This window comes from Schistocerca piceifrons, chromosome X (assembly GCF_021461385.2).
Source record: "Schistocerca piceifrons isolate TAMUIC-IGC-003096 chromosome X, iqSchPice1.1, whole genome shotgun sequence".
Lineage (NCBI taxonomy): Eukaryota > Metazoa > Arthropoda > Insecta > Orthoptera > Acrididae > Schistocerca > Schistocerca piceifrons.
In genome coordinates, this window is record NC_060149.1 from 689,633,226 (window position 1) to 689,650,414 (window position 17,189).

Genomic DNA, 17,189 nt, shown 5'->3' on the forward strand with positions numbered 1-17,189 from the left:
GGCAATACTATCACTTTCTCAATTAAAAACCAAATCGGACAATATCTTCCGTGAAATCTCGTCGCTCTGCAGACTGAGAATTCTCACTTCCGCCTTCACCACAGTTCCAACAGCATCAAGGGGCACTATTTTATTAGTACATGCAGTTCAGAGTTAACTAGTTACTGATTTGTGTTATGACAGCTGGGAGCCAATCGTGCAGCAGCAGGTACGTGCCGAGAGCCATTATGCTGGACCTGGAGCCTGGTACGATGGAAGCGGTACGCTGCGGGCCCTACGGACAGCTCTTCCGGCCTGACAACTTTGTGTACGGTCATGGCGGCGCCGGCAATAACTGGGCCAAAGGCCACTACACCGACGGCGCCGAGCGCGTGGACTCGGTGCTCGACGTGGTGCGTAAGGAGGCAGAGAGCTGTGACTGCATCCAGGGGTGAGTACACTCCATCACTACTACACATTCTTTTTCTTGCAGGGACTACTTGTACTTTGGTCTTCATCAGTCATATCCATTCCTTGATTCGGCACACCAAGACTTCCTCTCCTGTGCCAATCTCATCTCAGGGTAGCACTTGGACTCAGCGTTCTGTATTAGCTAGATATATTTCAGTCTGTCCATCGCCTAGAGCTTTTGCCTTATGTGGCTTATTCTAGCACTGTGGAAGTTACTCCCGTCGTCTTCATGCATGTCCCTTCTCACTGGTTCCTGTATATTACGCTCTTCACAAAAATTCTGCAGAGGACCACCTCATACAACAATTTACAAAGTCGTACCGAGAGATGTTGCACATGATCTTAGAAAATTCTCCTCCTGCGTAAAATCACTAAGCGGAACAAAGACTTCAACTCACTCTTCGACCAGTCTGGTGTAACTTAAGCTTTGATTTTGTCGTTTTCTATTGCTACACACACTTCCATGCAACTGGAAAAAGAGCAGGTAACTCTCACATATAAGGTGGTCAGAAAGTGTCTGAACAGCTTTGTTAGGCTGTTGCACGGTAGGCTGCGCTGAGACATAACTGACAAAAGAGACACTTTGCGCCATTTACGGTTTACTTAGCATTAAAGTTAGCCAATCAGGTAACTGCGCGCGAAAAATCAAGCAGCCTGCTTGAGACAGTGTCGCCAAACCGAACAAAAGCAACTTTCGCTCACGTTTTAACAAGTGATAACTCACGGACCCGCAGATGTGCGTTTTAGCATGTGCAATTGCCAGCATCTGCGCGCGCCACTATCTGACTAGCTAAAGTCAATGCCAGTTGAATCGGAAACAGCGCAACGTATCGATTTTTTTCGTTACAATTATTTCTCAGCACAATCCACCCTGCAACACCCTTAAAAGCTTTTCAGACATTGACTATCCTGTTTAAGAATAATAGGGTAATTTTGGGTATATTCGGGTAGCTTAGGAGAAAGCTAGATAACAATGATTTTCATTTTTTGGACGCCAAATTTATTTCAGTGAAAGATAAAAATGCATAAAAAACTTAAGTTACATACCATACGATACAATACCATAAACTTTGTGATCAAAAGTATCCGGACACCTGGCTGAAAATGACTTAAAAGTTCGTGGCTCCCTCTATCGATAACGATGGAATTCAATATGGTGTTGGCCCACCCTTATCCTTGATAGCTTCCACTCTCGCAGGCACACCTTCAATCAGGTGCTGGAAGGTTCCTTGGGGAATGGTAGCCCATTCTGCACGGAGTGCTGCACTGAGGAGAGGTATCAATGTCGGTCGGTGAGGCCTGGCACGAAGTCGGCGTCCAAAAACTCCCAAAGGTGTTCCATAGGATCCAGGTCAGGACTCTGTGCAGGGATGTTATGATCGTGTAACCACTTCGGCACAGGCCCTGGGATATGAACATGTACTCGATCGTTTTGAAAGATGCAATCGTCATCCCCCAATTGCACTTCAACAGTGGGAAGCAAGAAGGAGCTTAAAACATCAATGTAGGCCTGTACCGTGATAGTGCCACGCAAAACTTGTGCAAGGCCCGTCCATGAAAAACACACCACCATCGCTTCCGATTTTTACTGTTGGCACTACACACGGTGGCAGATGACATTCACCAGGCATTCGCCATACCCAGACTCCGCCATCGGACGCCACATTGTGTACCGTGGTTCGTCACTCTACACAGCGTTTTTCCACTGTTCAAGCGTCCAATGTTTACAGTCCTTACACCAAGCGAGATGCCGTTTGGCATTGCCGTTTGGCATTGCCGTTTGGCATTGCCGTTTGGCATTGCCGTTTGGCATTGCCGTTTGGCATTGCCGTTTGGCATTGCCGTTTGGCATATGAGCAGCTGCTCGACCATGAAATCAGTTTTCTCACCTACCGCCTAACTATAATAGTACTTACAGTCGATCCTGATGCAGTTTGGAATTCCTGTGTGATGGTCTGGATAGATGTCTGCGTATTTCACATTGCGACCCTCTTCAACTGTCAGCGATCTGTCAGTCAACAGACGAGGTCGACCTGTACGCTTTTGTGCTGTACGTGTCCCTTCATGTTTCCACTTCACTATCACATCGGAAACAGTGGACCTAGGGATGTTTAGGAGTGTGGAAATCTTGCGTACAGACGTATGACGCAAGTGACAATCACCTGACCACGTTCGAAGACGATGAGTTCTGCAGAGTGCCCCATTCTGCTCTCTCACGATGTAAAGAGAGCCGGCCGAAGTGGCCGTGCGGTTCTAGGCGCTGCAGTCTGGAACCGCGAGACCGCTACGGTTGCAGGTTAGAATCCTGCCTCGGGCATGGATGTGTGTGATGTCCTTAGGTTAGTTAGGTTTAACTAGTTCTAAGTTCTAGGGGACTAATGACCCCAGAAGTTGAGTCCCATAGTGCTCAGAACCATTTGAACCATTTTCTTAAAGAGAAATGACTCCCGGTTCTTCCCCAAACCCGATTATATCCCAATTTTCCGTAAAAGAACAACCCACAAACGTAGATCCATATCCTTAACAACAGTTTTCTACAGAATTGTTCAGTGAGTTGAAATATACTAAAGTTTTTTGTGACAGAAAAGATCTTATCCACAAATCAGTACGGATATAGAAACCATTGCTCTTGCGATACTTGGCTTTCCTATTTCTCGTACGATATCCAGTGAACCATTGACGAAGTGCATCACGCAGATTCCATATTCCAGAAAGTGTGTTCATACTACTGATTGACGAAGATCCGAGAATAAGGAATATGTTCTTACGTATGTGAGTGGCTCGAAGATTTAATTAATAGAACCTGGTATGTTTTCCTGGATGGAGAATGATCATCAGCCAAGGGTATCATCAGCAGTATATCCAATCTGCTTTTCAAATCCGGATCACATGAATATGTTTCTTGAAACGTCCACCGCTTACTAAACTTTTCTAAAGGAACAGAACAGGAATAGCTCATTTTGTTCAACGTAATGTTAATGTACACAAGTACATATGAATTACATGAATATTATAAGTTGGGATAAGCACATAGGCTATCATTAACAACGTCTAAGTAACCCAGCTTGTAACACAGGTACGTGGAGTGGACACGCTTGGCTCCGTATGTTAGACTGTCTTTGTTCAATCATTACTAGACATCACTCGCTCGCTCGCCCGCCCGCCTCATTGCCTAGTGTATTTCTTTTCTTTCATTATTACTCCCAAAATAGCACAGCAACGATGGCCAGATTCAGTGTCAGTGCTGAATGTCTTCAGCACTGTTTGCTTCGTGTATCAGTATGATACCCTTTTTTCAGTAAGCTTCTGTATGGTTAAAATGGCTCTGAGCACTATGGGACTTAACATCTGAGGTCATCAGTCCCCTAGAACTTAGAACTACTTAAATCTAACTAACCTAAGGACATCACACACATCCATGCCCGAGGCAGGATTCGAACCTGCGACCGTAGCGGTCGTGTGGTTCCAGACTGAAGCGCCTAGAACCGCTCGGCCACACCGGCCGGCTAGCTTCTGTATGTTCGCAGCTGAAGAGTGGAATATGCCTGAATACGACTCTTATTTTGGTTGTGTTGTAAGTTCCTCAGCTGTCCTTTATTTTCCGATTGTAGCTTTAATCACGTAAATCGTCCTTAAGCAAACTTTTGTGCTTAATTATCTCTCCAGCAGGAAAGGGAAGGTGACATCTTGGTCATGGTCAGGACACGGAGCAATTGTGCTGTTCCAGCGATAGCACGAGAAGACCATAGTGGGCCCTGTGTTCTTTCTACATGCAGTCGCGGCTGCTGCCTCTTAGTCCCCTCTGCTGCTGTGCATTTTGAGTTACTATCTCTCATGGATTTCTTCGCCTTCATCATCATCTTGCTACCCAACCTGTGTTACCTCCATAAACCTTGGCAGGCCCTCTCTAGTGGCTGAGCGTGTCTAACACTTCATCGTTCCTCATGGATATTCTTGTCTAGCTTGATTCCATTTTTCCTACTTAAGTGTTTCTAGTCGTGTCCCCTCTAGTTTCTATTTCCGGAAAACCTTAGTTTTGCTGCTTAAATTTTGTTTCCAAAAAACTCTCTCTCTGTCTGTCTGTCTGTCTCTCTCTCTCTCTCTCTGTCTGTCTGTACGGCTTGCCCGCTCTCTAAACCAGGGTAGGCAGGCGTCGATCTGTGAAAGATTTGAAGGCAGAGTACAGTGCTGGCACAGGCACAAGTGTTTTGGAGCACACCGTTCAGCGCACAGTGTTGAACACGGTGTTCCGCAGCAGAGGAGGACCTCTGTGTGTTCCCATGTTGAGCCAACAGCAGCTTCAATTGCGATTACAATGGGCACTGCGTCATCAAGATTGGACCGTGGATCAATGGAATCGTGTCGCCTGGTCTGATGACTCCCGTTTTCTATTAAACCAGGTTGAAGACGAACGGTTGCTCGAAACATGTAGCGCGCCACGTACTCGGGCCAGTGGGAGCTGTATTACGTTATGGTGCATATCAAAGTGACTTCAGTGGGACATGCGGTAGTATTCCAAGGCACCATAACAGTGGATTACGTGAACATTATTAGGAACCACCTGTAACCCCTAAAGCTTGATGTCCGCCCCAACAGCGATGGCATCTTTCAGCTGGATAACTGTCAGTGTCACAAGACTAGAATCGTTCTTAAATGGTTTGAGAAGCGTGATAGCGAACTCACGCTGATGTCTTGGCCATCAAGTTCGGCTTATCTGAACGCGATGAAACCCAACTGGAACGTTATCGGGCGCCAGCTTGCGTCCACAAACAAACCGCCTGTAGTGATTCTTCAGTTTCTCCCGGCGTATTTGTTGCTCGAACAGTCCACGGGTATACTTCCGGTTCATAGTGTCCAATGGGCACAATATTTCGGCGATCAGACATGTCGCCATCGTCAGGTGCGCTGACGTTAGAGAACCTGACGATGGCGATATGTCTGATAGCCGAAATATTGTGCCCATTGGACACTATGAACCGGCAGTATACCCGTGGACTGTTCGAGCAAACTGCCTGTAAATTACGGGAAGTGTGTGGCCTGCTACGCATAGGCATCTGGTGCCACAAACTTCTTGAAACCTCTCAAGTATTTATCGAATCCATGTCACGCAAAATGACTGTTGAATTGCTTTCCAGAGGTGGACCAACACGCTTTCGCGTAGGTTGTCATAATGTTTTTGCCGGCCGCGGTGGCCGAGCGGTTCTATGCGCTTCAGTCCGGAACCGCGCTACTGCTACGGTCGCAGGTTCGAATCCTGCCTCGGGCAAGTATATGTGAGATGTCCTTAGGTTAGTTAGGTTTAAGTAGTTCTAAGTCCAGGGGACTGATGACCTCAAAAGTTAAGTCCCATAGTGCTTAGAGCCATTTGAACCATTTCATAATGTTTTGGCTCATCAGTGTATGTAGACCTACAGACAACATACTTTTCCCATGAGACACTTCGCTTGTTAAAGTTATCTAGCTGCCTTAAACGGCCTGCTGCTCCCAATTATTCCTCGTTTTTCTCATATTCCCTTCAAAATACTGACGTTAACAAAGCTGTTACTTTTGACGCTTAATTTCTTTATTTAACGTAAACTCTTCTGTCCAGACATGGATGTTTGTTTTTATTGTCTATAGTGCCGTCATTTACTAGTGAGGAGAAACCGAACGGGTCAATTGACAGGCCTTTCATCTGATAATTTAGAATGGTCATCATAAAAAGCTAGTCTATTACCTACGCCTGGACTTAGAGTACACCAGTAACAGGAATTATTTGTCTGCTCCAAATTGTATAATTTATGTTCTCAATGTTAAAAGAAAAGGTAACTCGCAAAATTTATTTAGTGTCCTTCCAATCTAAGTTAACTGTACAGTAACGATGACACATTACAACAGACTGTGAAATGAAATGTCAAGACAGTCTCAGACCTCGTCAGAAAGAGCTACTGACGATGGGGTGCAAGGGAGAAAATAAATTCTGCCATAATGAAACACTGCTGATGAAAGTGTTTTATACTTCAGACTTGGTCATTTTTCTAACTTAAGCGTACGGTAGATTGAAACAACGTTTTGCCTTTGATAAAAAAAAATAGCATTCAGTGACTGTAGAGTAAACATTACGAATACATACATGTTACTGTCAAACAGTTAAGATACTTATCCTTCCAAGTAAGAGTATGTAAAAAAAGGATTATGTACTCGCATAAAGATGTAGTCTGACTATACAACGTGCTCTGAAAAGTTACTAGATGTCATTCTTTCAACAATTTGCAGCAAGCTTAAGATTAAAAATTACGAATAACTTTGGCAGTTGTTGTGGGTTACAGATGCAGATTTATTTTGTTAATAAATAAGATTTTTCGTTAATGCTTTGCGTCCTTTACGCAAAAAAGTGTTTCAGGTGGTAAGTTAGAGCAGTTAAAATACTTAAATACAAGCAGACTTGTACTCACAATGAATAGATAATCGCCAAACATGACATTCGTTTGCTGCAGATAACGTATGGTGGCTGTACCTCGTTTAAACCGAAACATGAAAGGTTTCGAATGCAATGAAATACAAAAACTTTCTGGAGCCAAGCATATAACTCCTTGAATTCAAATTACGAACTGACGTTCCTGTTAGACTTCATTTCTATTGGCCAGTATTGGCAAAGTGCAATAGGAGTGCAAGTGAAATCATCTGGCAAGTGTGTGTGTGTGTGTGTGTGTGTGTGTGTGTGTGTGTGTGTGTGTGTGTGTGTGTGTGTGTGTTTTTGCGTCAGTTAGTCAGTTAACCAATATGGCAGCACCGGTCTTCATTTACTCAAAAGTACGTAACAACTTCGTTCAGCTAATACACAGAGACCTTGGGCTCAGTCTCGAATGAAGTAGTGAAACTGGAAAGTGAAATGCTTTGTTTCTTTAATCGCGACCAGAAAACTGCTCACAACCACTTCCAGATCACGACGCAAGAAGTTAGGACGACAATGGATTCTGACATACTCGTAATACTGCTGGAACTCAGTGTGGCCTTCGGGGGAAATCTGTAATTTCAGAAAGCGCAAGCTGAACGTAAGATGGTCGAGGACTGATGGAATAATGCAACATATTGCACATAAGGCCCGTGTTGCCCGTGTTGCCCGTGTTGCCCGTGTTGCCCGTGTTGCCCGTGTTGCCCGTGTTGCCCGTGTTGCCCGTGTTGCCCGTGTTGCCCGTGTTGCCCGTGTTGCCCGTGTTGCCCGTGTTGCCCGTGTTGCCCGTGTTGCCCGTGTTGCCCGTGTTGCCCGTGTTGCCCGTGTTGCCCGTGTTGCCCGTGTTGCCCGTGTTGCCCGTGTTGCCCGTGTTGCCCGTGTTGCCCGTGTTGCCCGTGTTGCCCGTGTTGCCCGTGTTGCCCGTGTTGCCCGTGTTGCCCGTGTTGCCCGTGTTGCCCGTGTTGCCCGTGTTGCCCGTGTTGCCCGTGTTGCCCGTGTTGCCCGTGTTGCCCGTGTTGCCCGTGTTGCCCGTGTTGCCCGTGTTGCCCGTGTTGCCCGTGTTGCCCGTGTTGCCCGTGTTGCCCGTGTTGCCCGTGTTGCCCGTGTTGCCCGTGTTGCCCGTGTTGCCCGTGTTGCCCGTGTTGCCCGTGTTGCCCGTGTTGCCCGTGTTGCCCGTGTTGCCCGTGTTGCCCGTGTTGCCCGTGTTGCCCGTGTTGCCCGTGTTGCCCGTGTTGCCCGTGTTGCCCGTGTTGCCCGTGTTGCCCGTGTTGCCCGTGTTGCCCGTGTTGCCCGTGTTGCCCGTGTTGCCCGTGTTGCCCGTGTTGCCCGTGTTGCCCGTGTTGCCCGTGTTGCCCGTGTTGCCCGTGTTGCCCGTGTTGCCCGTGTTGCCCGTGTTGCCCGTGTTGCCCGTGTTGCCCGTGTTGCCCGTGTTGCCCGTGTTGCCCGTGTTGCCCGTGTTGCCCGTGTTGCCCGTGTTGCCCGTGTTGCCCGTGTTGCCCGTGTTGCCCGTGTTGCCCGTGTTGCCCGTGTTGCCCGTGTTGCCCGTGTTGCCCGTGTTGCCCGTGTTGCCCGTGTTGCCCGTGTTGCCCGTGTTGCCCGTGTTGCCCGTGTTGCCCGTGTTGCCCGTGTTGCCCGTGTTGCCCGTGTTGCCCGTGTTGCCCGTGTTGCCCGTGTTGCCCGTGTTGCCCGTGTTGCCCGTGTTGCCCGTGTTGCCCGTGTTGCCCGTGTTGCCCGTGTTGCCCGTGTTGCCCGTGTTGCCCGTGTTGCCCGTGTTGCCCGTGTTGCCCGTGTTGCCCGTGTGACTACACTACAAGGATAATTCACTGGACACAGTAACAACCGTAAAATACGAAAGCAAAGGGACCTAAGGCGGAATGACCACATGGAACGTGTTTTAGGAAATTCGGATGCTGGCTGCGATTGATTGGAAGAATTTCAAGGAACTGTAATTCATTCTCCAGATACATTACGTACAAAACACTTGTTTGGTAGATCTTAGACAACTATTAGTCAGTCTGGGAGCTTTACCAAATAGGATTAAAGAAAGATCCCTTGAAGAGAGGTACATGTCGTCAGATGTAAGTTCAGTAAGTGCGAGACTGTAGATTCGAAAAAGAGACAGGCAAGGTATTGTTTCCACACAAAGAAATCGTGAAAAATGACCGTGATGGTGAAACAGAAATCATGGCCCATAGGAGGGCTTACAGTTATTTTTCACATGTACTAGTAAAGAGTGGTACAGGAAAGGGGGAATCCTTAGGAACACACTTGACCTGCGAAGTATGGACGTAGACACGTAATGAGTGGATTGCACTTTTTGGACTTGAGGAATACTGAGGTTAGTACGATCCAGGCGCAGTCCGTGCCCCTTTAATGTAAAAATAAGGTAACTCCAGTCCCAGAGAATCATGAGATGTCGACCGGCCCAAGGAGTCATTGCAATGCAACATGAAAATGTCACATCGATCTCCCAGCGGTTGTCTGTGTCATAGATGCTGAAGCTATAGCTGAATAAAGTAGCTGCCAATTGGCCTGAAGAGGGTAGTTAGCTCACAAATGAAAATAACGGCAACTGAACCCGATTCCTCCGAGTGAGAGAGATGTGCTACCTGCTCATATTCGTGAACATAACAAAAAACATGACGTAAGTACCAGCATTGACGGTTTTGGACTCGTTTGTTGCAGATTCCAGCTGACTCACTCCTTGGGAGGTGGCACGGGGTCCGGCATGGGAACACTTCTCATCTCGAAGATCAGGGAAGAATATCCAGATCGCATCATAAAAACATACTCGGTGCTGCCGTCGCCAAAGGTGAGTACACAACTCCTCTGCTCTGTCGGTCTCAATACCCTCTGAACTTTCAAGATATTAAGATCTACTTGTTATTACCCAAAATATGAAGATGGAATGTATTGGTTTACAAACACATCGCCTTTTAAGAGCAGTCTTAGTGTTTGCCATATTTGCGGTATCGGCATAGCGTCTTTTGGTCGAGAAAATGTCCTGAGTCTAGAGTTAGATCCCAGCCACTGCTTTCATGTGGAATAAGATCAACAATGGTGGCCAAATACTTTCGGCATAATTCACCCTCGTTCTGCGAACGTCCTTAACAAAGATAGCGCAGAGGACAGATTCAGGACAACTTTTGTCCTTGGGGTGAAAACTGCATCTAATAGGCGAAAGAATCACTCACTATCATCGCCCTGAGGATGCAGGAGCCAATGGAAAGCATGCATCAAAAACACACACTGTGAATGCATGGGACATGTGCCAAGTAATTTAAGAGGGGCCAGGAAAACTCCATTCGCAAAAGATTATTCTCGAATAGCCCTACATCCTGAACTCCGGGAAGGTCTTCCAAAGGAGAAGTGACAACAAGAAAAAGATCGCATGACTATCGAAAGAGCAACACTCTAAGGGGTCGAAGCGTGGAGTGTCAGAAGTTAGAATGTGGCAGGGAAGCGAGTAAATCTGAAAAGGGAAATTCAAGGGTTAAGTCTAGATTGAGTGGGGTATTTCTGGTCAGAAGAATATACGGTAATAGCAACAGCAGTATTAAATGGTGTAAGGGTCGTAGGACCCGTTGTGATCAGGAATGTAGGACAGAGTTACTGTCCACCCCCAGGTGGCTGAGTCCTTTTGTGAGTACGTGTGTGGTGAGCACGAGCCCCGAGCTATTGCAGCCTTCCTTCTTTCCAGGGCTGCATTTCCTTGCCCTTCCCCTCCTTCCCCTCCTTTCCTCTCCTTGCTCCTCTCTCCTCTCCCTTGCTCCTCTCTCCTCTCCCTTGCTCCTCTCTCCTCTCCCTTGCTCCTCTCTCCTCTCCCTTGCTCCTCTCTCCTCTCCCTTGCTCCTCTCTCCTCTCCCTTGCTCCTCTCTCCTCTCCCTTGCTCCTCTCTCCTCTCCCTTGCTCCTCTCTCCTCTCCCTTGCTCCTCTCTCCTCTCCCTTGCTCCTCTCTCCTCTCCCTTGCTCCTCTCTCCTCTCCCTTGCTCCTCTCTCCTCTCCCTTGCTCCTCTCTCCTCTCCCTTGCTCCTCTCTCCTCTCCCTTGCTCCTCTCTCCTCTCCCTTGCTCCTCTCTCCTCTCCCTTGCTCCTCTCTCCTCTCCCTTGCTCCTCTCTCCTCTCCCTTGCTCCTCTCTCCTCTCCCTTGCTCCTCTCTCCTCTCCCTTGCTCCTCTCTCCTCTCCCTTGCTCCTCTCTCCTCTCCCTTGCTCCTCTCTCCTCTCCCTTGCTCCTCTCTCCTCTCCCTTGCTCCTCTCTCCTCTCCCTTGCTCCTCTCTCCTCTCCCTTGCTCCTCTCTCCTCTCCCTTGCTCCTCTCTCCCTCTCCCTTGCTCCTCTCTCCTCTCCCTTGCTCCTCTCTCCTCTCCCTTGCTCCTCTCTCCTCTCCCTTGCTCCTCTCTCCTCTCCCTTGCTCCTCTCTCCTCTCCCTTGCTCCTCTCTCCTCTCCCTTGCTCCTCTCTCCTCTCCCTTGCTCCTCTCTCCTCTCCCTTGCTCCTCTCTCCTCTCCCTTGCTCCTCCTCTCCTCTCCCTTGCTCCTCTCTCCTCTCCCTTGCTCCTCTCTCCTCTCCCTTGCTCCTCTCTCCTCTCCCTTGCTCCTCTCTCCTCTCCCTTGCTCCTCTCTCCTCTCCCTTGCTCCTCTCTCCTCTCCCTTGCTCCTCTCTCCTCTCCCTTGCTCCTCTCTCCTCTCCCTTGCTCCTCTCTCCTCTCCCTTGCTCCTCTCTCCTCTCCCTTGCTCCTCTCTCCTCTCCCTTGCTCCTCTCTCCTCTCCCTTGCTCCTCTCTCCTCTCCCTTGCTCCTCTCTCCTCTCCTTGCTCCTCTCTCCTCTCCCTTGCTCCTCTCTCCTCTCCCTTGCTCCTCTCTCCTCTCCCTTGCTCCTCTCTCCTCTCCCTTGCTCCTCTCTCCTCTCCCTTGCTCCTCTCTCCTCTCCCTTGCTCCTCTCTCCTCTCCCTTGCTCCTCTCTCCTCTCCCTTGCTCCTCTCTCCTCTCCTTGCTCCTCTCTCCTCTCCCTTGCTCCTCTCTCCTCTCCCTTGCTCCTCTCTCCTCTCCCTTGCTCCTCTCTCCTCTCCCTTGCTCCTCTCTCCTCTCCCTTGCTCCTCTCTCCTCTCCCTTGCTCCTCTCTCCTCTCCTTGCTCCTCTCTCCTCTCCCTTGCTCCTCTCTCCTCTCCCTTGCTCCTCTCTCCTCTCCCTTGCTCCGCTCTCCTCTCCCTTGCTCCGCTCTCCTCTCCCTTGCTCCGCTCTCCTCTCCCTTGCTCCGCTCTCCTCTCCCTTGCTCCGCTCTCCTCTCCCTTGCTCCGCTCTCCTCTCCCTTGCTCCGCTCTCCTCTCCCTTGCTCCGCTCTCCTCTCCCTTGCTCCGCTCTCCTCTCCCTTGCTCCGCTCTCCTCTCCCTTGCTCCGCTCTCCTCTCCCTTGCTCCGCTCTCCTCTCCCTTGCTCCGCTCTCCTCTCCCTTGCTCCGCTCTCCTCTCCCTTGCTCCGCTCTCCTCTCCCTTGCTCCGCTCTCCTCTCCCTTGCTCCGCTCTCCTCTCCCTTGCTCCGCTCTCCTCTCCCTTGCTCCGCTCTCCTCTCCCTTGCTCCGCTCTCCTCTCCCTTGCTCCGCTCTCCTCTCCCTTGCTCCGCTCTCCTCTCCCTTGCTCCGCTCTCCTCTCCCTTGCTCCGCTCTCCTCTCCCTTGCTCCTCTCTCCTCTCCCTTGCTCCTCTCTCCTCTCCCTTGCTCCGCTCTCCTCTCCCTTGCTCCGCTCTCCTCTCCCTTGCTCCGCTCTCCTCTCCCTTGCTCCGCTCTCCTCTCCCTTGCTCCGCTCTCCTCTCCCTTGCTCCGCTCTCCTCTCCCTTGCTCCGCTCTCCTCTCCCTTGCTCCGCTCTCCTCTCCCTTGCTCCTCTCTCCTCTCCCTTGCTCCTCTCTCCTCTCCCTTGCTCCTCTCTCCTCTCCCTTGCTCCTCTCTCCTCTCCCTTGCTCCTCTCTCCTCTCCCTTGCTCCTCTCTCCTCTCCCTTGCTCCTCTCTCCTCTCCCTTGCTCCTCTCTCCTCTCCTTGCTCCTCTCTCTCTCCCTTGCTCCTCTCTCCTCTCCCTTGCTCCTCTCTCCTCTCCCTTGCTCCTCTCTCCTCTCCCTTGCTCCTCTCTCCTCTCCCTTGCTCCTCTCTCCTCTCCCTTGCTCCTCTCTCCTCTCCCTTGCTCCTCTCTCCTCTCCCTTGCTCCTCTCTCCTCTCCCTTGCTCCTCTCTCCTCTCCTTGCTCCTCTCTCCTCTCCCTTGCTCCTCTCTCCTCTCCTTGCTCCTCTCTCCTCTCCCTTGCTCCTCTCTCCTCTCCCTTGCTCCTCTCTCCTCTCCCTTGCTCCTCTCTCCTCTCCCTTGCTCCTCTCTCCTCTCCTTGCTCCTCTCTCCTCTCCCTTGCTCCTCTCTCCTCTCCCTTGCTCCTCTCTCCTCTCCCTTGCTCCTCTCTCCTCTCCCCCCCCCTCCTCTCTCCTCTCCCTTGCTCCTCTCTCCTCTCCCTTGCTCCTCTCTCCTCTCCCTTGCTCCTCTCTCCTCTCCCCCCCCCTCCTCTCTCCTCTCCCCCCCCCCCTCCTCTCTCCTCTCCCCCCCCCCTCCTCTCTCCTCTCCCCCCCCCCTCCTCTCTCCTCTCCCCCCCCCCTCCTCTCTCCTCTCCCCCCCCCCTCCTCTCTCCTCTCCCCCCCCCCTCCTCTCTCCTCTCCCCCCCCCCTCCTCTCTCCTCTCCCCCCCCCCCTCCTCTCTCCTCTCCCCCCCCCCCTCCTCTCTCCTCTCCCCCCCCCCTCCTCTCTCCTCTCCCCCCCCCCTCCTCCTCTCTCCGCTCCCCCCCCCCTCTCTCTCCGCTCCCCCCCCCCCTCTCTCCGCTCCCCCCCCCCCCTCTCTCCGCTCCCCCCCCTCCTCTCTCCGCTCCCCCCCCCCTCCTCTCTCCGCTCCCCCCCCCCTCCTCTCTCCGCTCCCCCCCCCCCTCCTCTCTCCGCTCCCCCCCCCCCTCCTCTCTCCGCTCCCCCCCCCCCTCCTCTCTCCGCTCCCCCCCCCCCTCCTCTCTCCGCTCCCCCCCCCCCTCCTCTCTCCGCTCCCCCCCCCCTCCTCTCTCCGCTCCCCCCCCCCCTCCTCTCTCCGCCCCCCCCCCCCTCCTCTCTCCGCTCCCCCCCCCTCCTCTCTCCGCTCCCCCCCCCTCCTCTCTCCGCTCCCCCCCCCCCCTCCTCTCTCCGCTCCCCCCCCCCCTCCTCTCTCCGCTCCCCCCCCCCTCCTCTCTCCGCTCCCCCCCCCTCCTCTCTCCGCTCCCCCCCCCCCTCCTCTCTCCGCTCCCCCCCCCCCCCTCCTCTCTCCGCTCCCCCCCCCCCCCTCCTCTCTCCGCTCCCCCCCCCCCTCCTCTCTCCGCTCCCCCCCCCTCCTCTCTCCGCTCCCCCCCCCCCTCCTCTCTCCGCTCCCCCCCCCCCCCCTCCTCTCTCCGCTCCCCCCCCCCCCTCCTCTCTCCGCTCCCCCCCCCTCCTCTCTCCGCTCCCCCCCCCCTCCTCTCTCCGCTCCCCCCCCCCCTCCTCTCTCCGCTCCCCCCCCCTCCTCTCTCCGCTCCCCCCCCCTCCTCTCTTGGTGTCCTTGTTTACGTTGGCCCCGCTATCCCCCTGGTTCTGTTGCCTTTGCGATTTGGTTTTGTTGCGTAATCCCCTCATCCTTTTGGCATTCTCTGGTGCCCCCCTGGGGTTTGACCTCCATTACTAAATTTCTATTCCGCAGTGTGAGCCATTTGGGAAAGATCACCTTACCTAGTGTCGGACGTGTGCCCTCCTAGTTCATTCCACCTTTTCTTTCATGTCGTTGTCTGATGCTAGGGTGCATAGCCAGCACAGTAGCCTGCCCTTCTGGTCTGGTCAGAGGGGGTTCAGAAGGGTCCGAAGGACAATCGCATTGATACTGGTGCCTTTATCCTGGCCTTTGAAGGGATACCCTCCCTGAGAAAGTAAAGCTTATGCTTTATTGATGTGATGTGAAGCCGTACATCCCACCACCTATGAGGTGTTTTAAGTGCTTGTGTTTTGGGCACGTCTTCCTGCTGTTCGCAGGCCCCTCTCTGTCGTGTCTGTGGACGTCCACTCCATGAGGGGAGTTCCTGTGTTCCCCCTCCTGTGTGTTAACTGTCATGGCAATCATTCTCCACGTTCACTAGATTGCCCCAGTTTCAAAGAAGGAAAAGAAGATACAGGAGTAAAAGTCTCTTGATCATTTAACCTACACTGAGGCTCATAAGAAGTGTGCACGTCTTCACCCTGTGTCCATGACGTCTAGCTATGCGTTAGTTTCATCTTCACCCCTCCGACCCCCTCCCCTGCGGCTCCCACGCCCTCCCCACCAGGCACCGCTCCCCCTCCCCAGCTGGACAAGTGTCATACTTTTTTGGCGTCTGCCGTTCAAGGGTGCCCCCCCTCCTGGGATACCACTTCCCGGCAACTTCCAGGCCAAAGGTCTGATGCCACGCGACGACCGCGAGCACCACGGTCTGTGGGACCCCAGGTCGCCCGAACTCTTTCTGTGCCTTATCTTTCTGCAGCTGGCTCCTTCATGCCGCACAGCCCTCCTCGATCTCAAACAGAAAAGAAGAAGAAACATAAGTCCAGGGACAAGGAGCCTCTGGTGTCGCCAGAGGTCCCACCCCCCACCTCCACAACCTGATTCTGACCTGTTGTTCTTGGATGTCACCCCCTCCTTGTCGGTGACGGGTGGTAACCCAGCGGCATGACTGGCTTTAGCCTGTTCAACCCACATTTGAATCATCGTTCTGTGGTTATCCAATGGAATTGTAATGAATATTACTGTCACCTTCCGGAGCTTAAATCCGTTATTTCGTCGTACTCTGCAGCCTGTGCGGTTCTACAAGAATCTCATTTTACTGATGATAGCTCACCGACCCTCTGTGGGTTCCGTGTTTTCTGTCGAAATCGGATCGACCCCCTGCGGGCCTTTGGTGGCGCTTGTACGTTGGTCTGTATGGATGATGCTAGCACGTGGATTCCTCTTGAACCTACATTGGAAGCGGTTGCTGTTAGGATCCACCTGGACTCTGAGGTCATGGTTTGCAATCTTTATCTTCCTCCTGACAGGATTCTTACACCATCTGCCTTAACTGCACTTCCTCAGCAACTTCCTCCTCCCTTCCTCCTTCTCAGGGATTTTAATGCTCATCATCCATTGTGGGGCAGTGCATTTCCATCTAGATGGGGTCTTCTCATAGACAAGTTTCTTGCAGACCAAGACTTGTGCCTTCTTAATGATGGCTCGCTAACTCATTTCAGCCAGTCATGGTACCTTTTCTGCCGTTGATCTTTCTCTTTCTTCTCCCTCTCTCCTCCTCCTCCCTGTCTCCTCCCTTCATTACACTGGTCGTCACACTTCGACCTTTGTGATAGTGATAATTTCCCGCTGATTCTCTCGCTCCCTTCCCTCTCCCTGATGGACAGGTTACCTCGTTGGTCTTTCCAACGCGCCGATAGGCCTCTATATACTGCGCATGTCGTTTTTTCTCCCTCTTTGTGGGGTTGTATTGATGACGTCCTACGTGACGTGTCTGACTCGATTGTTCGCAATGATACCTTTGCTGTACCGCGCTCATCTGGACCATATCGCCACCGGCAAGTCCTGTGGTGGAGTACGGCTATTGCCATCCGTGATCGCCGTCGAGCTTTGCAACACCTTAAAAGGCACCCATCCGTTGCCAACCTTATTACCTTTAAACGCCTTCACGCTAAAGCCCGTTACTTAATGAAAGAGAGCAAACGGATGTGTTGGGAAAGTGTTGTTTCTTTCCTCGGTTCTACTGTCCCTATGTCCTGGGTATGGGCTACACTTAGCTCTCCAAGGTTGCCATCGGCAGTCCACCCTCCCAGGCCTTCACCTCCTGGATGGCCTTTGCACAGATCCATTGAGTCTCTCAGAACGTCTTGCCACCCATTTTGCAACAGCATCAGCCTCCTAACCGTCTGCTTTCCTTCACCATAAACAGTGGGCCGTAGCTGCCGCCTTATATTTTACCCCTTGTCAGTCAGAATCTTACAACGAACCTTTTACTGACTGGGAACTTCTTTCGAATGATACGGCCCCTGGCCCAGACTCCACTCATAACCAACTGCTTCAACATCTCAGTGTTCCACAACGGATGTTTAACCATATTTGGCTCCAGGGTGACTTCCCTTCTCAGTGGAGGGATAGCATCGTGATTCCTGTCCTTAAGCCTGGTAAGAACCCCTTGTTTGTCGAAAGCCTTCGGCCAATTAGTCTGACAAATGTTGTTCGCAAGTTACTTGAACATAGGGTAGCCCGCTGGCTCAATTGTGTCC

At 51.8% G+C, this 17,189-nt stretch overlaps 1 protein-coding gene across 1 annotated transcript in view; it reads left to right on the top strand.

The window, feature by feature from the left end:
• The window catches only part of LOC124722617 (tubulin beta chain-like), a 109,366-nt gene that overhangs the window by 49,731 nt on the left and 42,446 nt on the right, over window positions 1–17,189 (top strand). Inside the window, exons 3-4 of the mRNA XM_047247753.1 lie at window positions 184–430; window positions 9,569–9,695. Of these exons, the coding sequence (XP_047103709.1) occupies window positions 184–430; window positions 9,569–9,695 (374 nt within the window). The remainder of the gene's footprint in view (window positions 1–183; window positions 431–9,568; window positions 9,696–17,189) is intronic.